A 22,043-nucleotide genomic window follows, 5' to 3' on the forward strand; every position below is an offset into this window, starting at 1 on the left:
TCTTCTCCTTTACTTAAAACACTAAAGCTACATATTTAGAAGAAACTGTTTTCACCTTTATGAAGAAAATGTTTTCACCTTTATGCATTTTTCAGTATAAGTACTGCTCACTATTAGACATAAAATATAAAACTTCTTCAGTACAAGAGATGAAAGTAACAAATTAACAAAAGTATTTGAACAAAACTGTCCAATCACACAAACTGACTGTGGCTCATGAGACAGGAGGGAGGGTCAGGGTCCAAGGAGAAAAAATTTTCTGAGTAATAATTACTTCCTTGGAGCATCTCAGAGCAGGTTCCACATCGAAGAGCACATCTATGCCTTAAAAGACGGGTGACTTGGGCTGGAGAGATGGCTTAGCGGTTAAGTGCTTGCCTATGAAGGACCCCGGTTGTAAGTTCGATTCCCCGGGACCCACGTTAGGCAAATGTATAAGGGGGTACACGCGTCTGCTGTTCATTTCCAATGGTGGGAAGCTCTGGAGTGCCCATTCTCTCTCTCTCTCCCTCCCTCCTTCCCTCCCTCCCTCCCTCTCTCTCTCTCTCTCTGTGTGTGTTTGTGTGTGTGTGTGTGTGTGTGTGTGTGTGTGTGTGTGTATCCATTGCTCTCAGACCAATAAATAAATAAAATTTTTTTAAAAAAGACGGGTGACTTGCAGTCTCTCTCATCTGTTAGGGACATGTACACGTCCACCCAGCAGCATTTACAGCAGACACAGGAGCTGTGGACATGCTTTTCTTTTGTGCTATGGCTATATGGGATATGGTGTCAGCGTGGTGCTAGGATAAAATGACACCATACACTCCTTGGAGGATATTACTGAAGGACCACACCATGCTCAACATTGAATCCTCAAGTTGTTTCCTGCTGGCTGTGTGTGGAAAGCAAGGTTTTAAAGAACACATTTCCAAGCAAAATAGGTTGAAATAACACATGAACTTATCAAAGAAACTTTTGTTTTTGACAAGTGGTCCTCAAAAACAAGAGGAAGCTCTACATCCAAGAGCAAGGTTAGTATACATTCAAGTCTGTCAGCAAAGCCTTGGCCAGAAACAGTAAAATCAATAATGGTTATTGGTCTTGATTAACTCACATTTACTTAATTCTCTCTACTTCACAGAAAGACACAAACCTTAAAATGTGAAAGGAATACAAAACATGCATGAATATATTCCCCAAAATGGTGTGACTGTGAAACTGATAAGAACGAAGAAAAAGAATATTCATAAAATGAATGTCAAATCTATAGAAGGTAACTGTCTCCACCTAGTCTGCATGTTTGTAAGGATTACCGTGCTGACCAATGAGAAGGTGCCCAGGGAGCTGCCTTCATTAGGATCCATGCTCCTCAAGTTCTGGTTATTCAGAGTTGATTAAATTCTCAGAACCCCCAAATTCTGTCATAGTTTGCCTTTCCAGACACCTGTCACTATCCAAGGTGCATACGATAAGAACTTCTGTCTTCCCATTCCATTCAAGTTAAGGTTGTTCTGAGTGCTGCTGAGCAGGACAGAGTTGACAGCTCACCTTCCTTCATTTTTCAAAGGCCACAAGCTGGCTCCCAATGGGCCATAGGGAGGAACCAGGCTTTGATATCTTTGCCTTCTCTTAATTCTCTTTTTGCCTTTATTAACCAACTTCTAAACCATGAGCACTGAGGCCCACTACATTTGGCTCTACTTCCTGGCATATGATCCTAGTGAAAGGAACAAATTCTGATTTGCTCATGCTGTATGTGTCCATCTGCTAACAACAACCCTCGACAGTGCCATTAACTACTCCTCTAACATTTCCTTAATAATTCTACAGAGAATACTACTTGAATCTGAAATGTGCAAAAAAAATCAAGGTATTAACAAGTAAAATACAGTGGATATGAAGTAAATCTAAGTAAATTTATTTCTAAAATCAAAGGACCTTGGCCCACAATGAAATGATTTTTTAAACTAGAAAGCTTCACTATTTGAATCTATCACTTCAAGTAATGCTGTGGGGCATCAAACCATACAACAAGCTAATTACAGCAATTTAGTCTGTTAATTTTTATATTTTATTTATTTATTATACCTAAAACTAAACTCTTCTGAATATTTAATTATAAGTTATGTATAGAGACTCTGATTTATATATAGAATGATGGAACTGCATAGAAAATTCCAATAAAGCAAGAAGTTTTGTGAGAATAGCATTGCAAGTTTCCACTGAAAACAGCAAACACAAACTCCCACTTGGAAGTAGTAAGGAAACAAACCAAGACACCACTAGGTAGGATGACACCTGAAACACTGTTTCATATTTAGAATTTTTTGATCTAGAAGTAGGTGAGAAGTATCAATGGAAAGCAACTTAATTGGTAACAGATATGGTATCTTTCCATTTTTCATGTTCATAAATACTACAGATAGTGTCTAGGAAGGAAGATTTTGCATTGTTTTTCTGTTAAACAAAAAGTACCAGGCCACAGCCAGTGTTTTTTCTAAATAATGAGACCTGAAGGCTTCATACATCTTTGATTCATATGAAGGCAGGAAATACAGTGCTGTCTAAAACCAGTAGTCATTACCTCACCTGCCAGATTATATACAATTTGCACATTAAAATTAGCATGATCCAAGCTGGGCGTGGTGGCACACGCCTTTAATCCCAGCACTCGGGTGGCAGAGGTGGGAGGATCGCTGTGAGTTCGAGGCTACCCTGAGACTTCATAGTGAATTCCAGGTCAGCCTGAGCTAGAGTGAAACCCTATCTCAAAAAAACCAAAAAATAAAATTAAAACTAAAATTAAAATTAACATGATCCTTTTCTGGAAGACAGCATTTTAAAACAAACGAACAAATATATTTTTATTTATTACAAGAAACATCCCAATGGTAAATTAAGACAGGGGCAAGTCCAAAGACAAAAAGAGGAGTCCAAGAATTCCACAACAAGGAAACCTGAGTAAAGAAGCACGACTTAACTAGTTTTTATTTTAACATAACTTTATAATACACATAGGACACTTTTAGATATTTACTGCCAAAATTTCATTTCAGAATTAATTTATATAAGCTTTTCCAAGTGAAAGTAAACTCTGGAAAATGAAGTATTAAAAAAGTTTTCACTATCATATTTGAAAATAGGTAAGAATTATCTATACATTCAAAGAATGCACTCAGAATATAAAGTATTTTAACTAAAAAGGCAAAACGAAAAATGCAGTCACTAAAAATGTACATGACAGAGCCATATACCCACTTATTAATGAAAGTTATATGTGAGGTTTGTAGCAAAAGGGTCACTATCTCAACAAGAAATATTAAGTAGCAAAATATCTTGCATAAAATGATTACAACTGACATGGATATCGTTAAAGAAAAAACAATTCTTTTTATTTCTGTATTTAATACTTTAAACAAAAACAAAAGAAGAAAAGATACTTGCCTAATAGAACTTTGGCATCTTCCACATCAAAATCCCCATCACCATCTGCATCATAGACTCCCAGTTTTCCTACAATAGGAGAGAAAATGACGAACACAGGAATAAAAAGAAAAAAATTAATAAGGTATTCCCTGTACATTAGCCATATATGTTACTGACTCATACTCTGAATCCTGCAAGCCATTGCCAGAATTTTCCCAAGAGTCACGGGAAAATCACTTAGGGATTCAGGACATACTAACTCAATAAATTCTATGATGTAGGACTGAGAAAATAATTTCTTTAAAGGTTAAGTCATATTCTGATCCACTCACTTCAAAATAACTATTAAATTCTTAAAATATGTCAGGTAAAAATTTTAACATGTATAACAAAATACTGAAACATTTCTAACAGTTGCTCAAATGTAGTGTTTGCAAAGTGTGGAGCCTCATCACATTATCAACACCTCAAGCAAAAAGAACCACCAACCAAGCCTCAAACTACACCAAGTGTGAGGTCCATGAAAAAAATTATAATAAAAAAATGATCTTACATTTAATAATAATAAACTCTAACAGAAGTATCATGTGTCTACTTAAAGAAAAAAGGCTTGATTATGGAAATAAAAGCAGAGGCCATCAGAAGTTACCAATGAAAACTTATGGCTATCATGCCTAAAAATTTCATCAGAAACTGACCATATATTACTTATGAAAAATACTGTAAGGCTTAAAACAGATATAGTGAGAAGACAAAAATGACTGTAGCCTTTATTCCTCAACAGCAGCAACCATGGACTTCTAAAACTGTGAGAGTGCTCTCTCATCAGGACCACTTTGTCATGTTTAGCATTCAAATGAGCCTAACATTCAATACCTTAAAAGCATTCTAAAATCAATGTGGTTTATAATTTATCACTGAATAAGGACTATGAAAAAACTGTAATATACAGCAATATTTAAACAACATTCACAAATAAAGCATTAGTAGCAAAAAAAGAAAGCTGCCTATTCAGTTTCCACCCCTTTATACAAAGTCCATTAAAAGCCAGCCTTAAAGGAGATAGAAATTTTGACAGAGCAGCTATGACTAATCTATCCTCTCAGAGCCCTGGCTCTACTTGTTCTATATAAAGTCTGACATACATTACAATGACAATGCAAGAACGGAGATGTCATTTTTATTGCTAAGAAAATGGAAAGTTGTAATCTACAGGGAAGGGCTATACACAGAAGAGAACTCGAATTCCATGTTCAAGACAGAAAACACCCTTCCTGAGAAGCTCTGAAGGGACAATTGGTCCTCCCACTTACATTCTTGGATGCACATGATAACTAAGTTAGCAAAATAAGGATGAGGTGTTAGAGGTAGATGCAAGTCCACTAAAAGTACATTTCCATAGCCTACCTTGAAGTACCTCTGACAAGTTATAACGGAAGTCCTTTGCTTTGGCTGCATGCATGTGAAAACACGAACATTGTTACTCTTGATCAAAGGCACAAATATTTTGATTCCTTTTGTTTAACATGCATGACTTGTCATCACAGCACTGTACGTCAGTGAAATCACAACTCTGTTCAGAAGCCTAACACTGAACTTTTAAAAATTCTTTTAGTTCACTCAGCTATTTGGAGACATGTTACTTAAAGTAGTTAAATGAAAAGCATCATGAGTAACATAGTACATGTAAGCACATTTTATTTTCCTCTTTTTCCCCCCAGAAAGATGGCATTAATCGAAAAATGGCTAGCACAGCAGCCCCATAGGAAGGGAGTGGGTTTTCAGTGCAACAAGAACAAGTGTGCCTTTTTCCCACACAGCCCCCGATGCTTTGCTGGATGACTACAGAGGAAAGTCATTCTTTACAACTGAAAAACATGGAAACAAGCCCAATGCCCACTGCTGATGAATGGGGAAGCAGAATGCGAAATGTGATGTACACTGTGGTGGGATATTATGCAGCTATATGCTTGAGTGATGAATGAGGATTATAAATATTATGCTAAGTGGAGAGGGACAAACACAGAAGGTCATGTGCTATATGACTGCATTCATGTACCATGCTTAGCACAGGTCACACTACAGTCACACAAAGTAGAACAATGTGAATGTCTGAGGAAGAAGGGGTACAGAAAATATTCGGGAGTTAGATACTGATGATGTTTGTGCAAAATGATGGCTGTATTAGAAACTAAAATATTGTATACCCTCAAATCTTTACAATATTCAATTTTATATTATGTTCATTTTCTCTCCCATTTAAAAAAAAAAGATTAAATAAATGGCCAACATAAAAAAAGCAAATCAAGCCAGGTGTGCTGGCACACCTTTAATTCCAGCACCCAGATGGTGCTGATGTAGGATGGCCGTGAGTTTGAGCCCACCCGAGACTAAACAGTGAATTCCAGGTCAGCCTGGGCTGAAGCAAAACTCTACCTAGAACACATACACCCTCAACAAAAAGAAAAGCAAATCATAAACAACAACAACAACAACAAAAGAAACATTGCTGATGATGAGAAGCAAAAGGCAAAACGGGGACACAGGAAGATAGTATCAGAGGACCAGAGGAACATCCTCAGAAAAGCATGCAGCTTACACATGAGTTCCCATATGCATACATACATACATGTCTATCTCAACAGACAAAAAAGGTGTGGTGTGGAAACCTCTGAAGCAAGGCTTTATAAGGCAGACACTGTGGCTCAGAGCTATACTTGGAACACTCAAGGCTGAGCCAGCAGGATCACCATGAGTTTCAAGTCAGGCTGGGATACCAAGTGACACTATCTCAAACCCCCAACTACTAAAAGGAAAGGTTATGTTACATTACAGACTTCTTAAGTAAAATCAGTAGGTCATCATCTAGAATTGTAAAAACTTACCACAAAATGAATAGAAATTATAGATTAGAGCAAATAGTGAAAATGAGTATGATGGAACTCAATTTGATAAAGCTTCTTTGTGCAACAATACAATATAAAGTCAACATATTCAAACTTCACAATCCACTACTCGGGGGTAATCCTAATAAAATCCCATTTTTAGTCTACTGACAACTACTGAAGAGATATGGCAAGTCATATTACCAGAAAGCTGACAGGAAGTCTGAGATGACATAGGAATGTTATCCTCTTACAAAATCACTGAAGAAACTGCACCACACAACTTACCTAGAACTTCCTCATAATCAACAAGGTCAAACCACACCACAGCTACAGATGTCCAAACTCCCAGCAAGGCAATGACCATGAACCACGTGAAAAAGGAGCTTCCAGAAATCCCTCCTTTCCTTCCGTTCTTGTGTCCTCCGTGCTTTGTGTCTGTGTGGAGTAAGAGAAATGTAAAATATAATTACAGAAAATGAAAATGAGCCAGACATGCCTTTTATTCCAGCACTTGAAAGACGAAGGATCACAGAGAGTACGAGGCCATTCTGAACTACAGAGTGAGTTCTGGGTCACCAGGGTTAGGGTAAGTCCCTACCTTGAAGAAAAAGAGAAAGAGAAATGAAGGGGAAGAAGAGGGGCGAAGAAATGGGAAGAAGGGTGAAGGGTAAGAGGAAGAAAAGAGGAGAAGGGAAAGGGATGGGGAAGGAGGAGAAGAGAAGACAAACACTTGGTTGAGTGCCTCTTTTCACACTAATTTGTTGCATTAACAATAGTACTCAAGTACTAGTTTCTTTAGCAAAACACATCACTTCAAAAACAGATCTCACTTAAATTCTCAAAGCATGCTATACAAATAAAAGAGTTTGAAAACAGAAACACTTCTTATATTCAGCACCATGTTCAAATAGCTTTAATTTTGAAATAATGGAAGATGTAAGGTACTGATTACTAAAGATTTTTTAAAACATATTTATTTATTTGCAAGCAGAGAGATAGTAAAAAGACAGAATGGGTACACCAGGGCCTCCAGCCACTGCAAACACACTTCAGATGTATGTGCCACTTTGTTCATCTGGCTTTTACATGGGTACTGGGGAATCTAACTTGGATCATTGGGCTTTGTAGGCAAGCACCTTCACTACTGAGCCATCTCTCTAACCCTCACTAATGATCTATATAGATTTTTAATAAGAGGTATAAAACACATTCTTTCCAAGTTATTTGTCAAAAGTACCCTCAAGTCCTAGGTGTCATGGACACTAGACTCACTAGACTAGACATTCCCATTTCCCTCCACGTGTGACATTCTTGGAGTGGGGGCTCCTGAATGCTGTGAAGGACTGGGCCAAGCTCCAGTGCCCTCCAGCTCTGCCAGTTTCTTTCCTTGATGCTGCTTTTACTGATGCTTGTGGCTATCTACTTTTTCATATGGAGTTGTAAAAGAAGAAAATATAATTTCCTTTCAAGTTATGAGAATATCAACCTCTTAATATAATCATAAAGAAATGTAGCTGGATCTATTTCTTTGAGGAGAAGGAAAGGGAGGGAGGGATGAAGGCAAAGAGAGAGAGTGAGAGAGAGAAAGAAAGAGAGAGAATCATAGAAACGCAAATCAAGTGCAAGGAGGAACAATGCAGTTCCCATTCCTTTACAGGATATGCTGGGGTCTGAGAGGAGGCAGGGAAGCATGCCTTCCCAACTGGCCACAATGCAGGAAACAGCACTGTGAACTGCTGTCCGCCAAGTGCCATTTATCATTTTAGTGTGCACCTTAAAGTATTTTGGAAATACTCTTCTGACATCAAAGATAAACATAAATCATAAAAGTCAGTGATAATTATAGTCAAAACTGTTTTAAAAGAACACCATACTCACATTTCTCTTTACAGAGAATGTTTTATTAATAAATACGTAGGGGCTGCAGAGAGCTCAGTGAGTGACAGTGACTGCTGTGTAAGCATCAGGATCCAAGTTCAATCCCCAGGACCCACATAAAGAGGCACGTGTGGCTATGCATACTTGTACCCAGTGTTCATGCAGAGGAGGCAGGATTGATGCTCAATCGATTTAACAAAAACAAGACAAAATGAGCCGGGCCTCTAATCCCAGCACTTGGGAGGGAGAAGTAGGAGAATCGCCATGAGTTCAAGGCCACCTTGAGAACACATAGGTAATTCCAGGTCAGTCTGGGTCAGAGTGAGACCCTACCTTGAAAAACAAAACAAAAACAAAGGCCAAAATGAAATGAAACAAAATAACAGCGTGAGTTCCAGGTTTAATAGCAAAGGCTATCTTAAAGAAATAAAACTGACAGAGGACAGGGCCCTCCTCACACAAGCACAGATGTGCACATCTACACCCACAAAGATATGTGTGTGTGTATATATATATATATATATATATATATATATATATATACATACATACATATATATATATATATATACATACATACACACACACACTCCCCAATATAAACACATACAAAGGTTTTATCACATCCTCAAATGCAATCTGAGAAAAGAAAGTTTATCCACCAGTCAAGTCAGGACTTTCTCTGGTATCACGGAGAACATGGACCAGAATTTCACAAGCACATTTCTGCACAGCATGTTTCTGGAAGCTTAATCAGGATGCTGCTCAGTTTGTGTGACGTTCTCATGCTAAGGTATCTAACATGGCTTCGCCAGGCAGTTAAGTCACAGAGATTATGACAAGCAAAACTTTCCCAAACATTTCCTTGTGTCTTTACATGGGGCAGTGTCTGGCTGAGAGCCACTGGGGAGAAGAAAAAGGACAACTCAAGCATACTGGCAACGCCAGTGGGACAGAATTAGGAAAAGGTCTGACTCCTCCAGAGGCCTGAGCACTGTGATTCTAACCAGCGCACCAACCTACATGATTTCAGCCCCACTAGTTCTGACCCAGAACTTCAACCTCCACACCCCCATCTAATGAAAGAACACCATTGGTTTTGGTTAAGAATGTACTTCTAAAAGAAAGTATATTGCTCTGAAAGAAAAAAAATGATGAAATTCTTCTGAAAAGGGATATTAAAATTTCTAAAATCTACTAGATCAAATTTTCAAGAGGTCATGTAAACTAAGGCTCTCTAAGTATGCATGTATACTGAAACACATAATATACTTAAATCAAAATATATAAAAGAATAACTAAAGAAGTATTTCATTGTTAAGTAAAAGTGAAGTAATTTATTCTTCTGAGATTCTTTGAACTCATGAACAGCTGCATGACAACAAAAGCATGTTTACCAAGTAACACAGGACCACTACTTTGTTTTAAACCATCTATGTAAGAGCAGCTGTATGTAGCTTACACATTAAAAATGCTTTGCTGAATATAAATCACATGGTTGCATGTTAAAGCTACTTAAAAACTGGTTTTACTGGGCTGGAGAGATGGCTCAGCAGTTAAAACACTTTACTATAAAGCGTAATGACGGGGGTTTGATTGCCCAGTTTCCATGTAAAGCTAGACATGCATCTGGAGTTTGTTTGCAGCAGCTACAAGCCCTGGCATTCCTCCACTCCTCTCTTTTCTGTCTCGCTCTGCTTACAAATAAATACATTTTAAGAGTAGGTTTTACTATATTATTAACTGAACACAGATATCAGAGGGAATGAATGGATGAAATTTTCTATAGTGCTCATAAGAGAAAGTTATTTCCAATCTTCTTATGTGTTGTAAGCACATAAACTATAAAAGAAACAATACAAACTAAATGTAGTGTCTGGCAGACGGTGTGTGTGTGCATGTGCGCGCACATGTCCACAGGTGTGAGTGCAGGTATGCACTTTCCACAGTGCACGTGTGCAGATAAGCAGGCCACTCGCAGCTTGGGTCCCCACCTTCCACCTCACTTGAGGCAGGGTATCTCACGCACTAGTTGTTCACCAGGCTGCAGGCCTGAGAGCTTCCGGGTAATTCTCTTGTTCCCTTCCCCCTTTCTCCTAGGTATGCTGGGATTACCCATGCTAGTGTTACAGTGTCCTGCTTTACATGGGTGCTGGGGGATCCAAACTCAGGCATCCCTGCTTTCATGGCAAGTGCCTTATCCCCTGGAGCCATTTTTTTTAAGCTCCTAATTTTCAAAATCACCAGAAAAAAAAAAAAATGAGTGTGCTTCTATGGAAGAGGGGAGTTCCAAAGATTCACTAGTAGTGCCTTGTGTTTACTGTTACATACAGAAGGCATTCTTTTTAAGACTAGATGCACAAAACCTTCCTTACTCCTATATAACAATACAGATAAATGCACACAGGCCCATTAATTTATAACACTAAGTATACAATGCTCCTGTAAATACCCACGCACTTCCAAATATGGAACTGTAACAACAAATGACTAAGAATGCTCTTCCTTGGATGTCATTGCTTCTAAAAATGTTTATAGAGTCAAACTATTAAAAGCAAGATATATTTGAGATTTAACTTATTTAAAAAGGAATGTCCAAGGTATGATAAAACTAGCTTCTTGTCTTTCTCTTACACTCTTGTGACTGACAGCCTCTTGTATTCCTCCTAACCTGTAACACAGGAAGGAACACTAGCTCATCTTTTCTCCGTTTCTTAATAATTTACTTGCTATGCATGTGCCAAATGTTCCCCAATATCTGTTTCCAAGATGTATATGTCAGTAAAAACACTCCCAGCAATATATTGTTTGAAACAAATCTAAAATAAAATAGCTAATAAAGCAAAATAAATACCTAAACTCTAAGTCCAGTTCCCCATTTCAATCTCTTTGGTAAAGTTGGAAGGCAGTGGAACATGTCTGAGATTCTTAAAAGTAAAATATCATTCACTCAAGTTAGTGGCAGTCACTGAACTGGGCACGGCATTGGGAAGGAGACAGGAAGACAGCCAAAGTCACAATAAAGAATGCATTACTGCTAAGAATCTGTTTACATTTATTTTACACATGACCCTAACAACTTGACAATCAAGTTTCCTAACTTATGGCACAAAACAGCAGTCTAAACAGGGCTAACCTCCCTGAAAGTAAGCCAAGAAAGGGCGTGCACACCAGCAGCAGGAGCAGAGGCAAGGACTAGAAAGCAGGGTGGAAGAGCCTGACTCAATGGGGCCTGCAGGGCCCCTCCTAAGGATCCTTAAAATATATTTAGTAGAAAGATCTTAAATCTACTAAAGTGTCATTTTAATCTGTTTTAGGAATATAACAGTGACTGTCATTCAAAATGGTATTAAATACATTTATCATTTTAAAAGCTAAATGTTGTTTAACTACAATAACTAAACTGTTTGGAAATACTTTACAATGTCAAACAATATATTACTCTTGGCATTATTATCCTTGCATTACTGTTAATATTTGCTAATTCCAAAAAAAGCAACTAAAAAACAAATCAGAGATGAGACTCTTCTCAGAACTTCAGGTTTTTACTTTGAGCATGTTTACAAGGAAAACATACATGCAAAATACAGGATCTGTAAGAGTCAGTAAAGGGCTTTCTATAGAAGTTTTCTTTTAACCCACAACATATGCCATGTGCTTGGTGTGTCCCTTTGTAAACAGTGTGCCCAGGCCCCAAGGACAGATCAGTTTCTCAGCAACTGAAATGAAGGGAGTGTGGTTAAGCAAACCCTTCCCGAGGGGTTCAAACTGAAACCGGGATGGTGTCAGGGATACTCGGGAAGAACATCGGTGGTAACTACTGTCTTAGATCAGAATAGATCTGAAAGTCTTCACTTTATTTCTGGCTCCATATTCACGTTGCAGTCCCAGGCACTGCTCAAACTTTTACAGGTACTAAGAACATGGCAGGGACCTTGAGATTCATATTAGCCATATTGCCTCGCCAAAAGCAACCTCCACATTAGAAATGCTCTCACATCCTATGGACACTGAAGGTTACCATGGCGAGCAACAGTCCCAAGGACCCAAAGAGAATCACTCCAAAGTGCAGGATGGCTAGGTACAAGAGGCCGTTGCTTACTTGGTTGAAGATAGGGAAAACAGAAGTGCCTCAGCATCTGAAGGGTAGTCAAGTTTCTGAACTGACCTGTCCTTAACTTAATTACTAATCAGCTTCATAATTACTAATGAGCAAGTTTTACTTACTATTACATGCTAAGTCTTCCACATATAAACATAAACAAAACATTCAAAAATTTTGAAAGAAACTCTCTTATATGAAGTTTCAACATAACTGCTAATGTGGTCTACGTTGAATTAGCACAAGGCAATCAATCTTCACTACAAAGTAAAACGAAAACACATATACACACACACAAGAAGTAAATTAAACACTTTAAGGAACAGATGAAAGTAAAATATTCAATTTTAGCAAGCACAAAACTCTAGTGTCTTGTATCTACTTCACATGTAAGTAGGTCAAGTTCCATATAAGGAAAATCTGCTTGAACCAAATGTGCTCCCTAATACAAGACTGGACTCACATATCCCCAAAGTTTGCTTCCATTTTACATAAAATTTAAATACAGACAATGCTTAAATTCATTATGATTCATGTATCAGGCTACACATGTTTGTAAAATGTGGTCTTGGAGAGGTGTGGCTGTATTGAAAGTCTAAGTTAAGACATTAAACATATTCAGATAAGAGACACAAATTACTCCATGAAAAGTTCCTCCACTTGTGAAAAGTCGATTTTCTCCAGGAATTCAAACTAGAAAACAGTATGTGCCATGAAAGTACTTAATCAAAAATACTTGAATTGAGACCAACTGGAAGTCAAGTGTTAAGTTTGATCCAAAATCACTTTTAACCCAAGCAATAGGAATATACCTTTACCTTCAGCCATTCTGATTTCTTCAGTCCATGAATATTATATATTGAAGAAGGAAAAAAATCCAAGTGCTCCCAGCAGGTATCAGACACCCGACATGCCCTTCCCTGCTGAGCTGTCACTGGCCAATCCTGCCCCTTCTTAGGCTCCAAACCTGAAATTGGACCTGACTGCAAACTGCTCACTGGTTATTTTTAGAGGTCCCTTCTCCATGGCCACATGTGGCTAATCACTTGGGCTGACTGACTCCTGACCATCCCACAACCCTTCGTCACTTAGGGGCTTGAATTTCTTTCTCAGTTGGTTTTGACCTCTTCAATTCCCACCCCTGCAAAACCAAGCCACTGGACAGCATGAAGGGAAGGAGCTGTGCTGTCGATTTTGTATTCTAGGGAGTAGGCTGTAAGGGTCTCAGCATAAGCACTGATCATTCAAAACTGAGGCATCCACATGTGGCCCCATGCCCAGAAACAGCTCCATTTGGCCCTTCAGAATCTTCAACAAATGCCTGCAAGACTATTAGCTAATTTGTTTGAATAAAACCGAACCATAAATGGGAAGAAATTAACAAATGCACTAGAATTCAGCTCTATAGTGTTAACATCCCTGGAAGAGTTATCTCACCAAGAAAAACATTTCACTGGTACAAGGACACTTCACTGGAGAAGGACTAGAATGGGCTGCGAGGGAAGGCTAGGAGGAAGGGAAAGGACTCAGGAAGGAAGGATGGGAAGGCTCAGAGGAGAGAAAGAAATCAAAATCTTCAGCAGCAGGAATAGTGTGACCTGGGAAACCTCAAAAAGGGATTATACAACCACATGCCGACTTTTTTTCCCCTACTTTTCCCAACCCATGTCCAAGTACTCTCTTCTGGGAAATAAAATTAGCCCTATTTTAGTGTTATTTTTTCCCACTGTTCTAAAATTAGTAGTTCCCAGACTTCATTAGAGCTCTAATTAGTATGTGTAATTTATTTAGAACGAATAGTATCTAGAGCAAGTGAAAACCTTTAAAATTGATTTTAAGTTTTTGATTTTTTTCACCCCAATTTAAATGTTCACAGGCAAATTAAACATTTAAATGTTCTGAAGAAGTGTGAGTAACTTAAGGTACTGGTATTTGAGGGCCTGGATGTGGGAAAGGGAGAACAAAGCACCAGGGACAAGTGAACAAAGCTGACAAGTGTCATGGTGTCCTCAGACTGATGCATTACCCGAAGACTCCACTCTGCTGGCAGCTTTCCTGGCTGAAGGGAGAGTGGAAATGAGAACCACATTTCCTGGAACCACACAGAAACCAAGCCACCATTCTGACACTTTTGAGATCAGGATTTGTTTCTTAGATCCTCCATCAACTTGGGGAAAGCCACAAGACTTCTGCTTATAAAATATGTCCTGATATAAACTAGACATGCACATATATGTTAAAATCATTCATGCAACACTGTTTTAAATCACTCTGGAATAATATACAAGTCTCCTCACTCACTCCTAATTCCTAGTTTCCTTCTTAATTCCAGATACCCTCCCAAAGAGCTAGGGCTGCTAGGGTCCATTTGCCTCCTTTCCCATCCTGTGATACATCAGCCACACTCTAAACCCTAGACAATGGCTGAACTGAGACAAGGTTCGCAGCTATTATGCTGGGGGCAACATCAGCCCTTGGACTTCTTCAACACAGCCCTGAGGATTCCTCATGGCCAAGCCTTGTCACATACATCACAGACCCTACAGTCCACAGGCACTCTTCTTTGGTCTTCTTCAGCAGCTGAACGAGCAGTTTCACACTGATGACAGTGTGCCTCTGTGCCATTTCATGTCTCACACCATTTATCATGGGAAAAATAAATTCTGGATTCCAAACGCATACCCTTTGCAACAATAACTCATTTTATAATGAACAACTCTTAGGAATTTTTTTTTACAAAGAAAATTTAATTTATATAGAGTAAATCCCTCCAAAGCAAAGACATCTCCACTAACATTTACCATTTCTAGATGCAAATGCTGGGACTAACAGAAATTAATTCCTGGGCGAGTAAACCTATTGCATGAATTCTCAGACTATTAACATCAGCCTGATGTGACCTGACATCTAAGACCCATGACCACTTAGTCAAAGACTCCACCTGCTCACAAATACCTGCCAGTGACAATCCACTGAGCCCTCTCAGCACTGGCCCCTCCTCCCTTCACCTTTCATCATTCACCATCCACAGCAGCAGCTTTCGCATAGAGAGACTTCTTAAAACTCAGATGTCGAGGCTGGAGAGATGGTTCAGTGGATAAGGTGCTTGCCTATAAAGCCTAAAGACCTGGGTTCAATTCCACAGTACCCATGTAAAGCCAGATGCACAAGGTGGCACATGCGTCTGGAAAATGTTTGCAATGGCTGGAGGCCCTTGCACAGCCATTCTGTCTTGCTTTGCTTACAAATAATTAAAAAATAAAATAAAATACCTCAGATGCTATCTCTCTCCTTGGGATGTTTGAATGTCAAATGTTCCCCATCGGCTAATACCAGTAAACACTTGCTCCCCAGCTACTTGAGAAGGTTACGGAACCTTTTTGCTCTGGCCTGGCCTTGAGGTGTTATGTTCAGCCCTGCTTTGCTATTCACTCTCTACTTCCCACTGGGGTGATACCAGCTTGCTGCTTCTGTCTTGCTTTCCCCAACATGATGGACTCTACTGTGTGGAGCAATAAACTGAAATAAACTCTTCTTGCCCCAAGTTGCTTCTGGTTGGGTATTTTGTCCCAGCGATGAGAAAGTTACTGATACACACCCCCTCCACAGCTCCAGCTCCAGAGGTCTGGAGTAGAGCACAAAACACATTTGCCTAAGCCCCAAGTGACCTGATCAAGGGCCCACGTGTAACGTAAGCGGAGAGCCTGAATGTGGAAGTGGCTGGGGTGGGGGCGGGAGGGCTGAAGGCTGCATTTTGTCAGCACACACTGTTTTTGTGTATTAAAATATCGTCATGAACACCAGTGCTATATACAGTTTAACACGTGAACAAACAAAATCAATGTTACAAAGGAAGGAGAAAGCAGCTCAGTTTCACTAACCTCACAATCACCATTTCCTTGGTCCCATAAAGGATGAGAAGCAATAACAAAGCCCATCTCCAGAGGCCCCCACCATCCAATTATATAATACTCTCCTGCTCGAGCCCCAACACCATTATCAGCCACACCCTTCCCAGTAACCTGGGCTCCACCCAGACCCACGGAGGCTGTGGCGCCTAGCCCTCAGGCGACATGACAAGTTTCTTTCCTTCTTTCCCTCATTCCCAGAGCCCCCGCTCCCCTCCACCTGATACCAGCACTCTTCTTACACAAGCCTTACACCCAATCTAATTCATCTCCCAAAACACATCCTCATACTTGCTAAAACAGTCCTGCCGCTCTCCAGACAGCTCTCCTCAGAGTCCTGCTAGAATGGCTCCACAATGGAGCCTGTAGGATGTCACAGAATATGGAAAATATGGTTATTTAAAACAAAATAACAAAAGCATCAACCTTTTCACCTACCTACACTACCTCAAATAAATGAACTGGTGTCACTCTAAACCTAAGATTAAGTAGCCAAGATTACCTGAAATGCCAAAGGCAAATTCTGTAGACAGTCATAAAAACCTTTATAAACACAATCCACTCTTATTCCTCAGTTAGGGAAAAAGCTTCCACATGCAGTTTTCAGAATGAAAATGTTCACTGTTCAATCACAGCTTGTTTATTTGTCAAGCTCAGCAGATCCTGAGTGAGGCTCTCTTACGTCTCCTTCCTTCTCTCCCCATCCTATGTATGGCATGAATCTGGGTGACACATCCCCAATGGTCCATGTATTATAAGGTGGGTTCCCAGTGTGGTGCTGAAAAGCAGAACCTGCAGGTAGAGTGGTCTCATGGGAGATCCTTAGGTGATTGACATGAACCCTCACAAAGTCATTGTGGGAACTCACCTGTCCTCCCAGGGGGTTCCACCATGTCTTCTGCCATAATGGGCTATACTTTGCAAAGGCTCAGTCATGGGGATGACCTTTGAATGAAACCTCTGGAATCATGAGCTAAAACAAAACTTTCCTCTTCATGAGTTAACTGGTTCTGGTATTTCCGTAAAGTGCCAAGAAGATAACTAATCATACCCACATCAACTGCCTTCACACCTCTCCATATCGGTTCTAGAATACACATACTTCACCTAAGTCCCACCTTAACACACCTGCTCCTCTGTATAAACACGGGTCTGCCATGACAGCCGCCTTGGATGGCACTCTTTATGCTCCCCATGACATCAAAGGCAGCTAGACATGACAAGGAAAACCAGAAAGGAGGTACAGTGGACCAGTCTCAATGGGGTAAAGGCTGCCTGTTAACTCAGTGCATTCCTGTATAGCACCCTCTTTCCAGTGTCCACAGAAACTGTTTCACAAAACTCTCTCTCTGCCTCAACTGCTCTCCCAGAGTCTTACACTTCTCCATCAGGGAGCAGAGGGAAACAGAACCACCATCAGGGGGCGCTCTCGACTGCCTACTGCCACCTGTACCCACCTGCCTGCACCCTTGATAGCTTTCCACCTGCTTTTCCTGCCTCCCGTCTTCATTCTAGCCACCTCTCCTAGTGACCAGCATCTATTATGGGGGGTTCACCCTCTCCTCACCGCTAAGATTATGAACAGAGCTCGTGCTTCCTGGCTGACTTCCCGCTCACACCTTACAACTGTAGCCTGCCATCCAATGTCACACCAATGACTTCCACATCACTAAATTCAATGGAAAGTTTTCTGTCCCAATCTTACATGACCTCTTAGTAAAATTCTCCTTTTATGCGCATTCTCTTCCCTGTCTCCTATGACCTCAGAATCTTCTGGCACTTTATCACCTCCTGGACTTTCTAATTTTCCACTGAATTTGATGGGTCATTCTCCTCTACTTGACTTTGAAGTGTGGGAATCCAAGCTTGAACCTATGCCACACCCCACCTTCACAGTTCACTTCAGATACCATCTGCAGGGCTGAAATACTTCTTGGGCTCCTGAATATTCTGTATGAATGACTAACAGAAATTTCCTACATAACTAACAGAAACCTCCAACTATATGACTACAGCCTTCCCTTTCCTCTCTAAGCTTCTAAGTAACACAAGCACTTCCATGAAGCCAGCTGTTAACCTAGGATTCATTCATTGAACCCTTCCTGAGCATTCAACTCTGGCTGCTTCTCCACCCAGCTATGGCAAAAGGACTACAGCTATGCCAAGATGGCAACTCCTTTAACACCTGGTCATTCCTGTCAATTGTTTTGTTTTATTTTTTTCCTTGTTGTTTTTGAGGTACCCTCTCGCTCTAGTCCAGACTGACCTGAAATTCAGTATGTAGTCTAAGGGTGGCTTCAAACTCATAGTGATCCTCCTACCTCTGCCACTTGAGTGCTGGGATTAAAGATGTGTGCCACCAAAACTGGCTTTGTCAACAATTTTTTAATAACTTTTTTAAAGCATCACACGAACATGTGGGAAACCATATCTCAAATTACCAGTTTCTCCCTTTTGAGCACGATCTATCATCCAAGTGTAAGTTCCTATTTCCTAGATTTAAATCCTTAATACAACCTTTACTGGTCCACAATGCAGCTGGAATGCTGTTCTTCAATGTGCATATATACTTGTGCAGGTGCACATGATATGCATGTACGTAGAGGTTCTGTTCCTCTGGTGTAATCCACATTTCTTTGAGACAATGTGTATCACTGGCCTGGAGCTCAACATGGAGGCTACAGTGTCTGGCCAGCGAGCCCCACGGATGAGCCTGTCTCTCCTCCCCAGCTGGGATAACAAGCCTGGGAACAACCATGCTCAGCTTTTTTATGTGATTTCTGGGGATTGAACTGAGGTCCTAATGCTTACAAGGCGAGTACCTCACAATCAGAGCTATGTCCTCAGGACCAGAATAGTTTTTTAATCTGATTATATCACCACCTTGTTAGAAGAATTCCCTGATTTCCTATTGCCTATTGAAATCCTACTGCCAAAATAAAATATAAAACCTTCAATTGGTTTCACACTATTGCCAAAATAAAATATAAAAGCTTCAGTGGCCTACGGGGCTCCAGCTGTCAGGGCTCCAGCTCCACTATTTACTGTATCACTTCCCCTGAGCTGTCCACTGCAGTCACTATTACAATACTTCCCCAGACTTGTCTACAACAGTCACTGCCACAACACTTCCCCTGAGCACTCCACAACAATCACTATCATAACACTTCCCCTGAGCTGTCTGCTCCAGCACTTTCTATGAGCTTTCCTGCTCAAGTGTTCTCTCAGACTCCCCTTCTAGAAGACCACCAGGCTGCCAGGACCACATGCTCTCAACACTATCTCTTCTTCACTCTGCTCACGTACTCACCAGGAAGCACTCTAGGCTTTCTAAAAACATTCTGACAGCAGTCTGCTCTTCACTGTGAATTAGCTATACAATTAGGTTTTTTTAAATGTATTTTTAATGCACTGATCAGTTGCCTTGCCTCCCTCTGTCTTTTCCCTACCTTCTTACTCCTTTCCTCTGCTCCCTTCCCCCCTCCAACTAGTCCCTCTACTACTTTTAAATTAATTATGAATGCTACTGAATTACCCTATTTGGTACGTGTCATAGTCCCCTCAGGTTAGCTTCCTGTACCCTGTCTGCCCCACTCCAATCCACTGAGCGCCCTCCTGGGTGGGGTTACTGGCATTCTCTGTGGGATCATGAAGGCATCAGTCAGTCTCTGCGGAGTGGGGGAGGTGGGGCAGTGCCCCAGAATATTCCTACCCTGTGGCTCTTACAGTCTTTCTGCCCCCACTTAAACAACGTTCCCTAAGCCCTTGGAAGGTGTGTTTTTCTACCTTTAGAATGTAGTTAAGTTCCATGGAGCCAAGTACATTCCTGACTACAAATTTTCCTTGCACCTTGTAGGAACCACACTTGAGAAAACAACAGCAACAAAGCCCTGATTTAATTCCTCCATACATTCTTGATATTATAAGATAATCAAACCCTTTCCTGCACACATTCAGAAAGAAGGGAACAAAGTATAGTCCAACAACTGCCAAGGTATTTTTGGGTTCTTTATCAACCTAATGATCCTTAAGTTAACTCACATTAAGAAAGATAGAAAGGGAGCGCAGATATTCCTGTACACTGGTTGGGAACCCCATAGTTCCACTACAAAAAGGGAGCCCAGAGATTCCTGCACACAGGCTAGGAACTCCATAGTTGCACTAGAAGTTTCCATAGTTCTTTCTCCCACAAGCTCCTCAGTGACTCATACTCATACTACATTCCTGTTGAACAGAATGTTGGAACAGCTAGGAGGGGCTGTGTAGCCCCCTCCACTGATTTCAGCAGCAACAACAACAACAAAAGTGAATATACTCTCTTGACTGACACAATATAGAAAAAACACAATGGTTGGACAAGGGACCATGATGTGCTAGAATTTACGAGCTAATGGCTTAAAGTTTCATCAGTGTAAGTAAGAAAAAGTATTAGCAAGATCCATCCACATCAACTTTCAGTTGCATTCATTCATTCACACGCTCATTCCTTTTTCCCACAGCTATGTTTGTACTGTTGCTGACTCACTGCAGAGGAGACTAAATCAATCAGAGCATGGCTCCATTCGCCCCCTTCTCTAATAACCTATGAGATATCAAAACTGCCTTGGTAAGAGATAAATGGCAGAAAACTTGATTGACTAGTTCTTCAAGCAGGCCTAATGAGTCAGCGATTTAAAGCTAATGAATTCTCCCCACGGAGCAATCAATAATAGAGAAGACGACTTCTGGAAAGAATAACGACTCCCCCAGGCTAGTCATCCATGTGAGTAACAGTTGACAGTAACATATTCAAAATAAGATGGTCTCAGGAAAAGCAAAGGTGTGAGGAAAAATGAAATAATGATGTCTATTCAGAAACTCCAATGTGGTAATAGGAGAAAAATATTAGAACAAAGTTAAAAAAAAACAAAACTAAACTGTAAAACTGAAATCAGTAACAAAACAGCACAGCTCTACTCATTTAACTCTGACTCCAACTGATAAAAGAGACCATGAAGCCAACGCTCGACTGAGCTGTTCCTGAAGGCATCTTACCCTTAATTCATTTAGAAAACAAAAGATCCACAACCCAGTTCATTACCATTCCCCACCTTCCAGGGCAATAAGTAATCAGCATTTATAACTGTCTCACAGACACAAATGGGAAGAAAAGGGATTAGATAAAAGCCATAGCACAATGTAAGAATCATGTGTAAGTTAATAAATCATACGTCTTAAGAGTTATGAGCAAAGTAAAGACAAAAAATACCAGATGCCCAGATGCACGGGGAATGTTGACACAGGTCTTTAATCCCAGCACTGGGGAGGCAGAGGTAGGGGGACTGCCATGAATTCAAGGCCACCCTTAGACTACATGGCGAATTCCAGGTCAGTGTGGGCTAGAGCAGGAGTCTGCCTGGGGTAGGAGGAGGGGGGAGATACCAGATGGAATTATGCACAAAAATATTTGGCAACACAATTACATAAACTAATAATAATGAAGGCAACAGTGATAACGGAAAACAAAAGAGGAATTACTGTAACCCAGAAATGTCCTGCCTGATAGCAACATCTGAGGGTCTTGGCCACTGGACTGGACAGGTCTCGGGGTGAGCTATGGGGACACGTATCAATTCAGGTCTCTGTAAGATCTGGGTGGAGATCAACAGTAAGCCATGTGTGTAGTATGTGACTGACTCCAATAAACCCCAGATATCAAAGGCTGGGATGAGCTCCCATGGGTAGTAATGCTCCATTCGGAAATATCATGACACAAAGATGACAAAGGATAACCAGCTTCCTGTCTGGAAACTTCCAGGCTGCCTGTATACAATCAATACTTCTAATTTCATTCTTCCACTGTAATGAAAGTACAGTGGT

At 40.4% G+C, this 22,043-nt stretch overlaps 1 protein-coding gene across 6 annotated transcripts in view; it reads right to left on the reverse strand.

Moving 5' to 3' along the window:
* Window positions 1-22,043, reverse strand: part of Asph (aspartate beta-hydroxylase) — a 226,064-nt gene that overhangs the window by 174,441 nt on the left and 29,580 nt on the right. For 5 of the 6 annotated variants that reach the window (XM_045143383.1, XM_045143381.1, XM_045143380.1 and 2 more), the window contains 3 exons: window positions 6,582-6,731; window positions 4,816-4,860; window positions 3,427-3,495 (listed from right to left, as the gene is read on the reverse strand). In XM_045143383.1, coding sequence (XP_044999318.1) covers window positions 3,427-3,495; window positions 4,816-4,860; window positions 6,582-6,660 — 193 coding nt within the window. In that variant the 5' untranslated portion in view covers window positions 6,661-6,731. Of the gene's footprint in view, window positions 1-3,426; window positions 3,496-4,815; window positions 4,861-6,581; window positions 6,732-22,043 lie in introns of those variants that run through there. The other variant, XM_045143382.1, reaches the window with a different exon arrangement.

Source organism: Jaculus jaculus, chromosome 2 (genome assembly GCF_020740685.1).
Source record: "Jaculus jaculus isolate mJacJac1 chromosome 2, mJacJac1.mat.Y.cur, whole genome shotgun sequence".
Classification (NCBI taxonomy): domain Eukaryota; kingdom Metazoa; phylum Chordata; class Mammalia; order Rodentia; family Dipodidae; genus Jaculus; species Jaculus jaculus.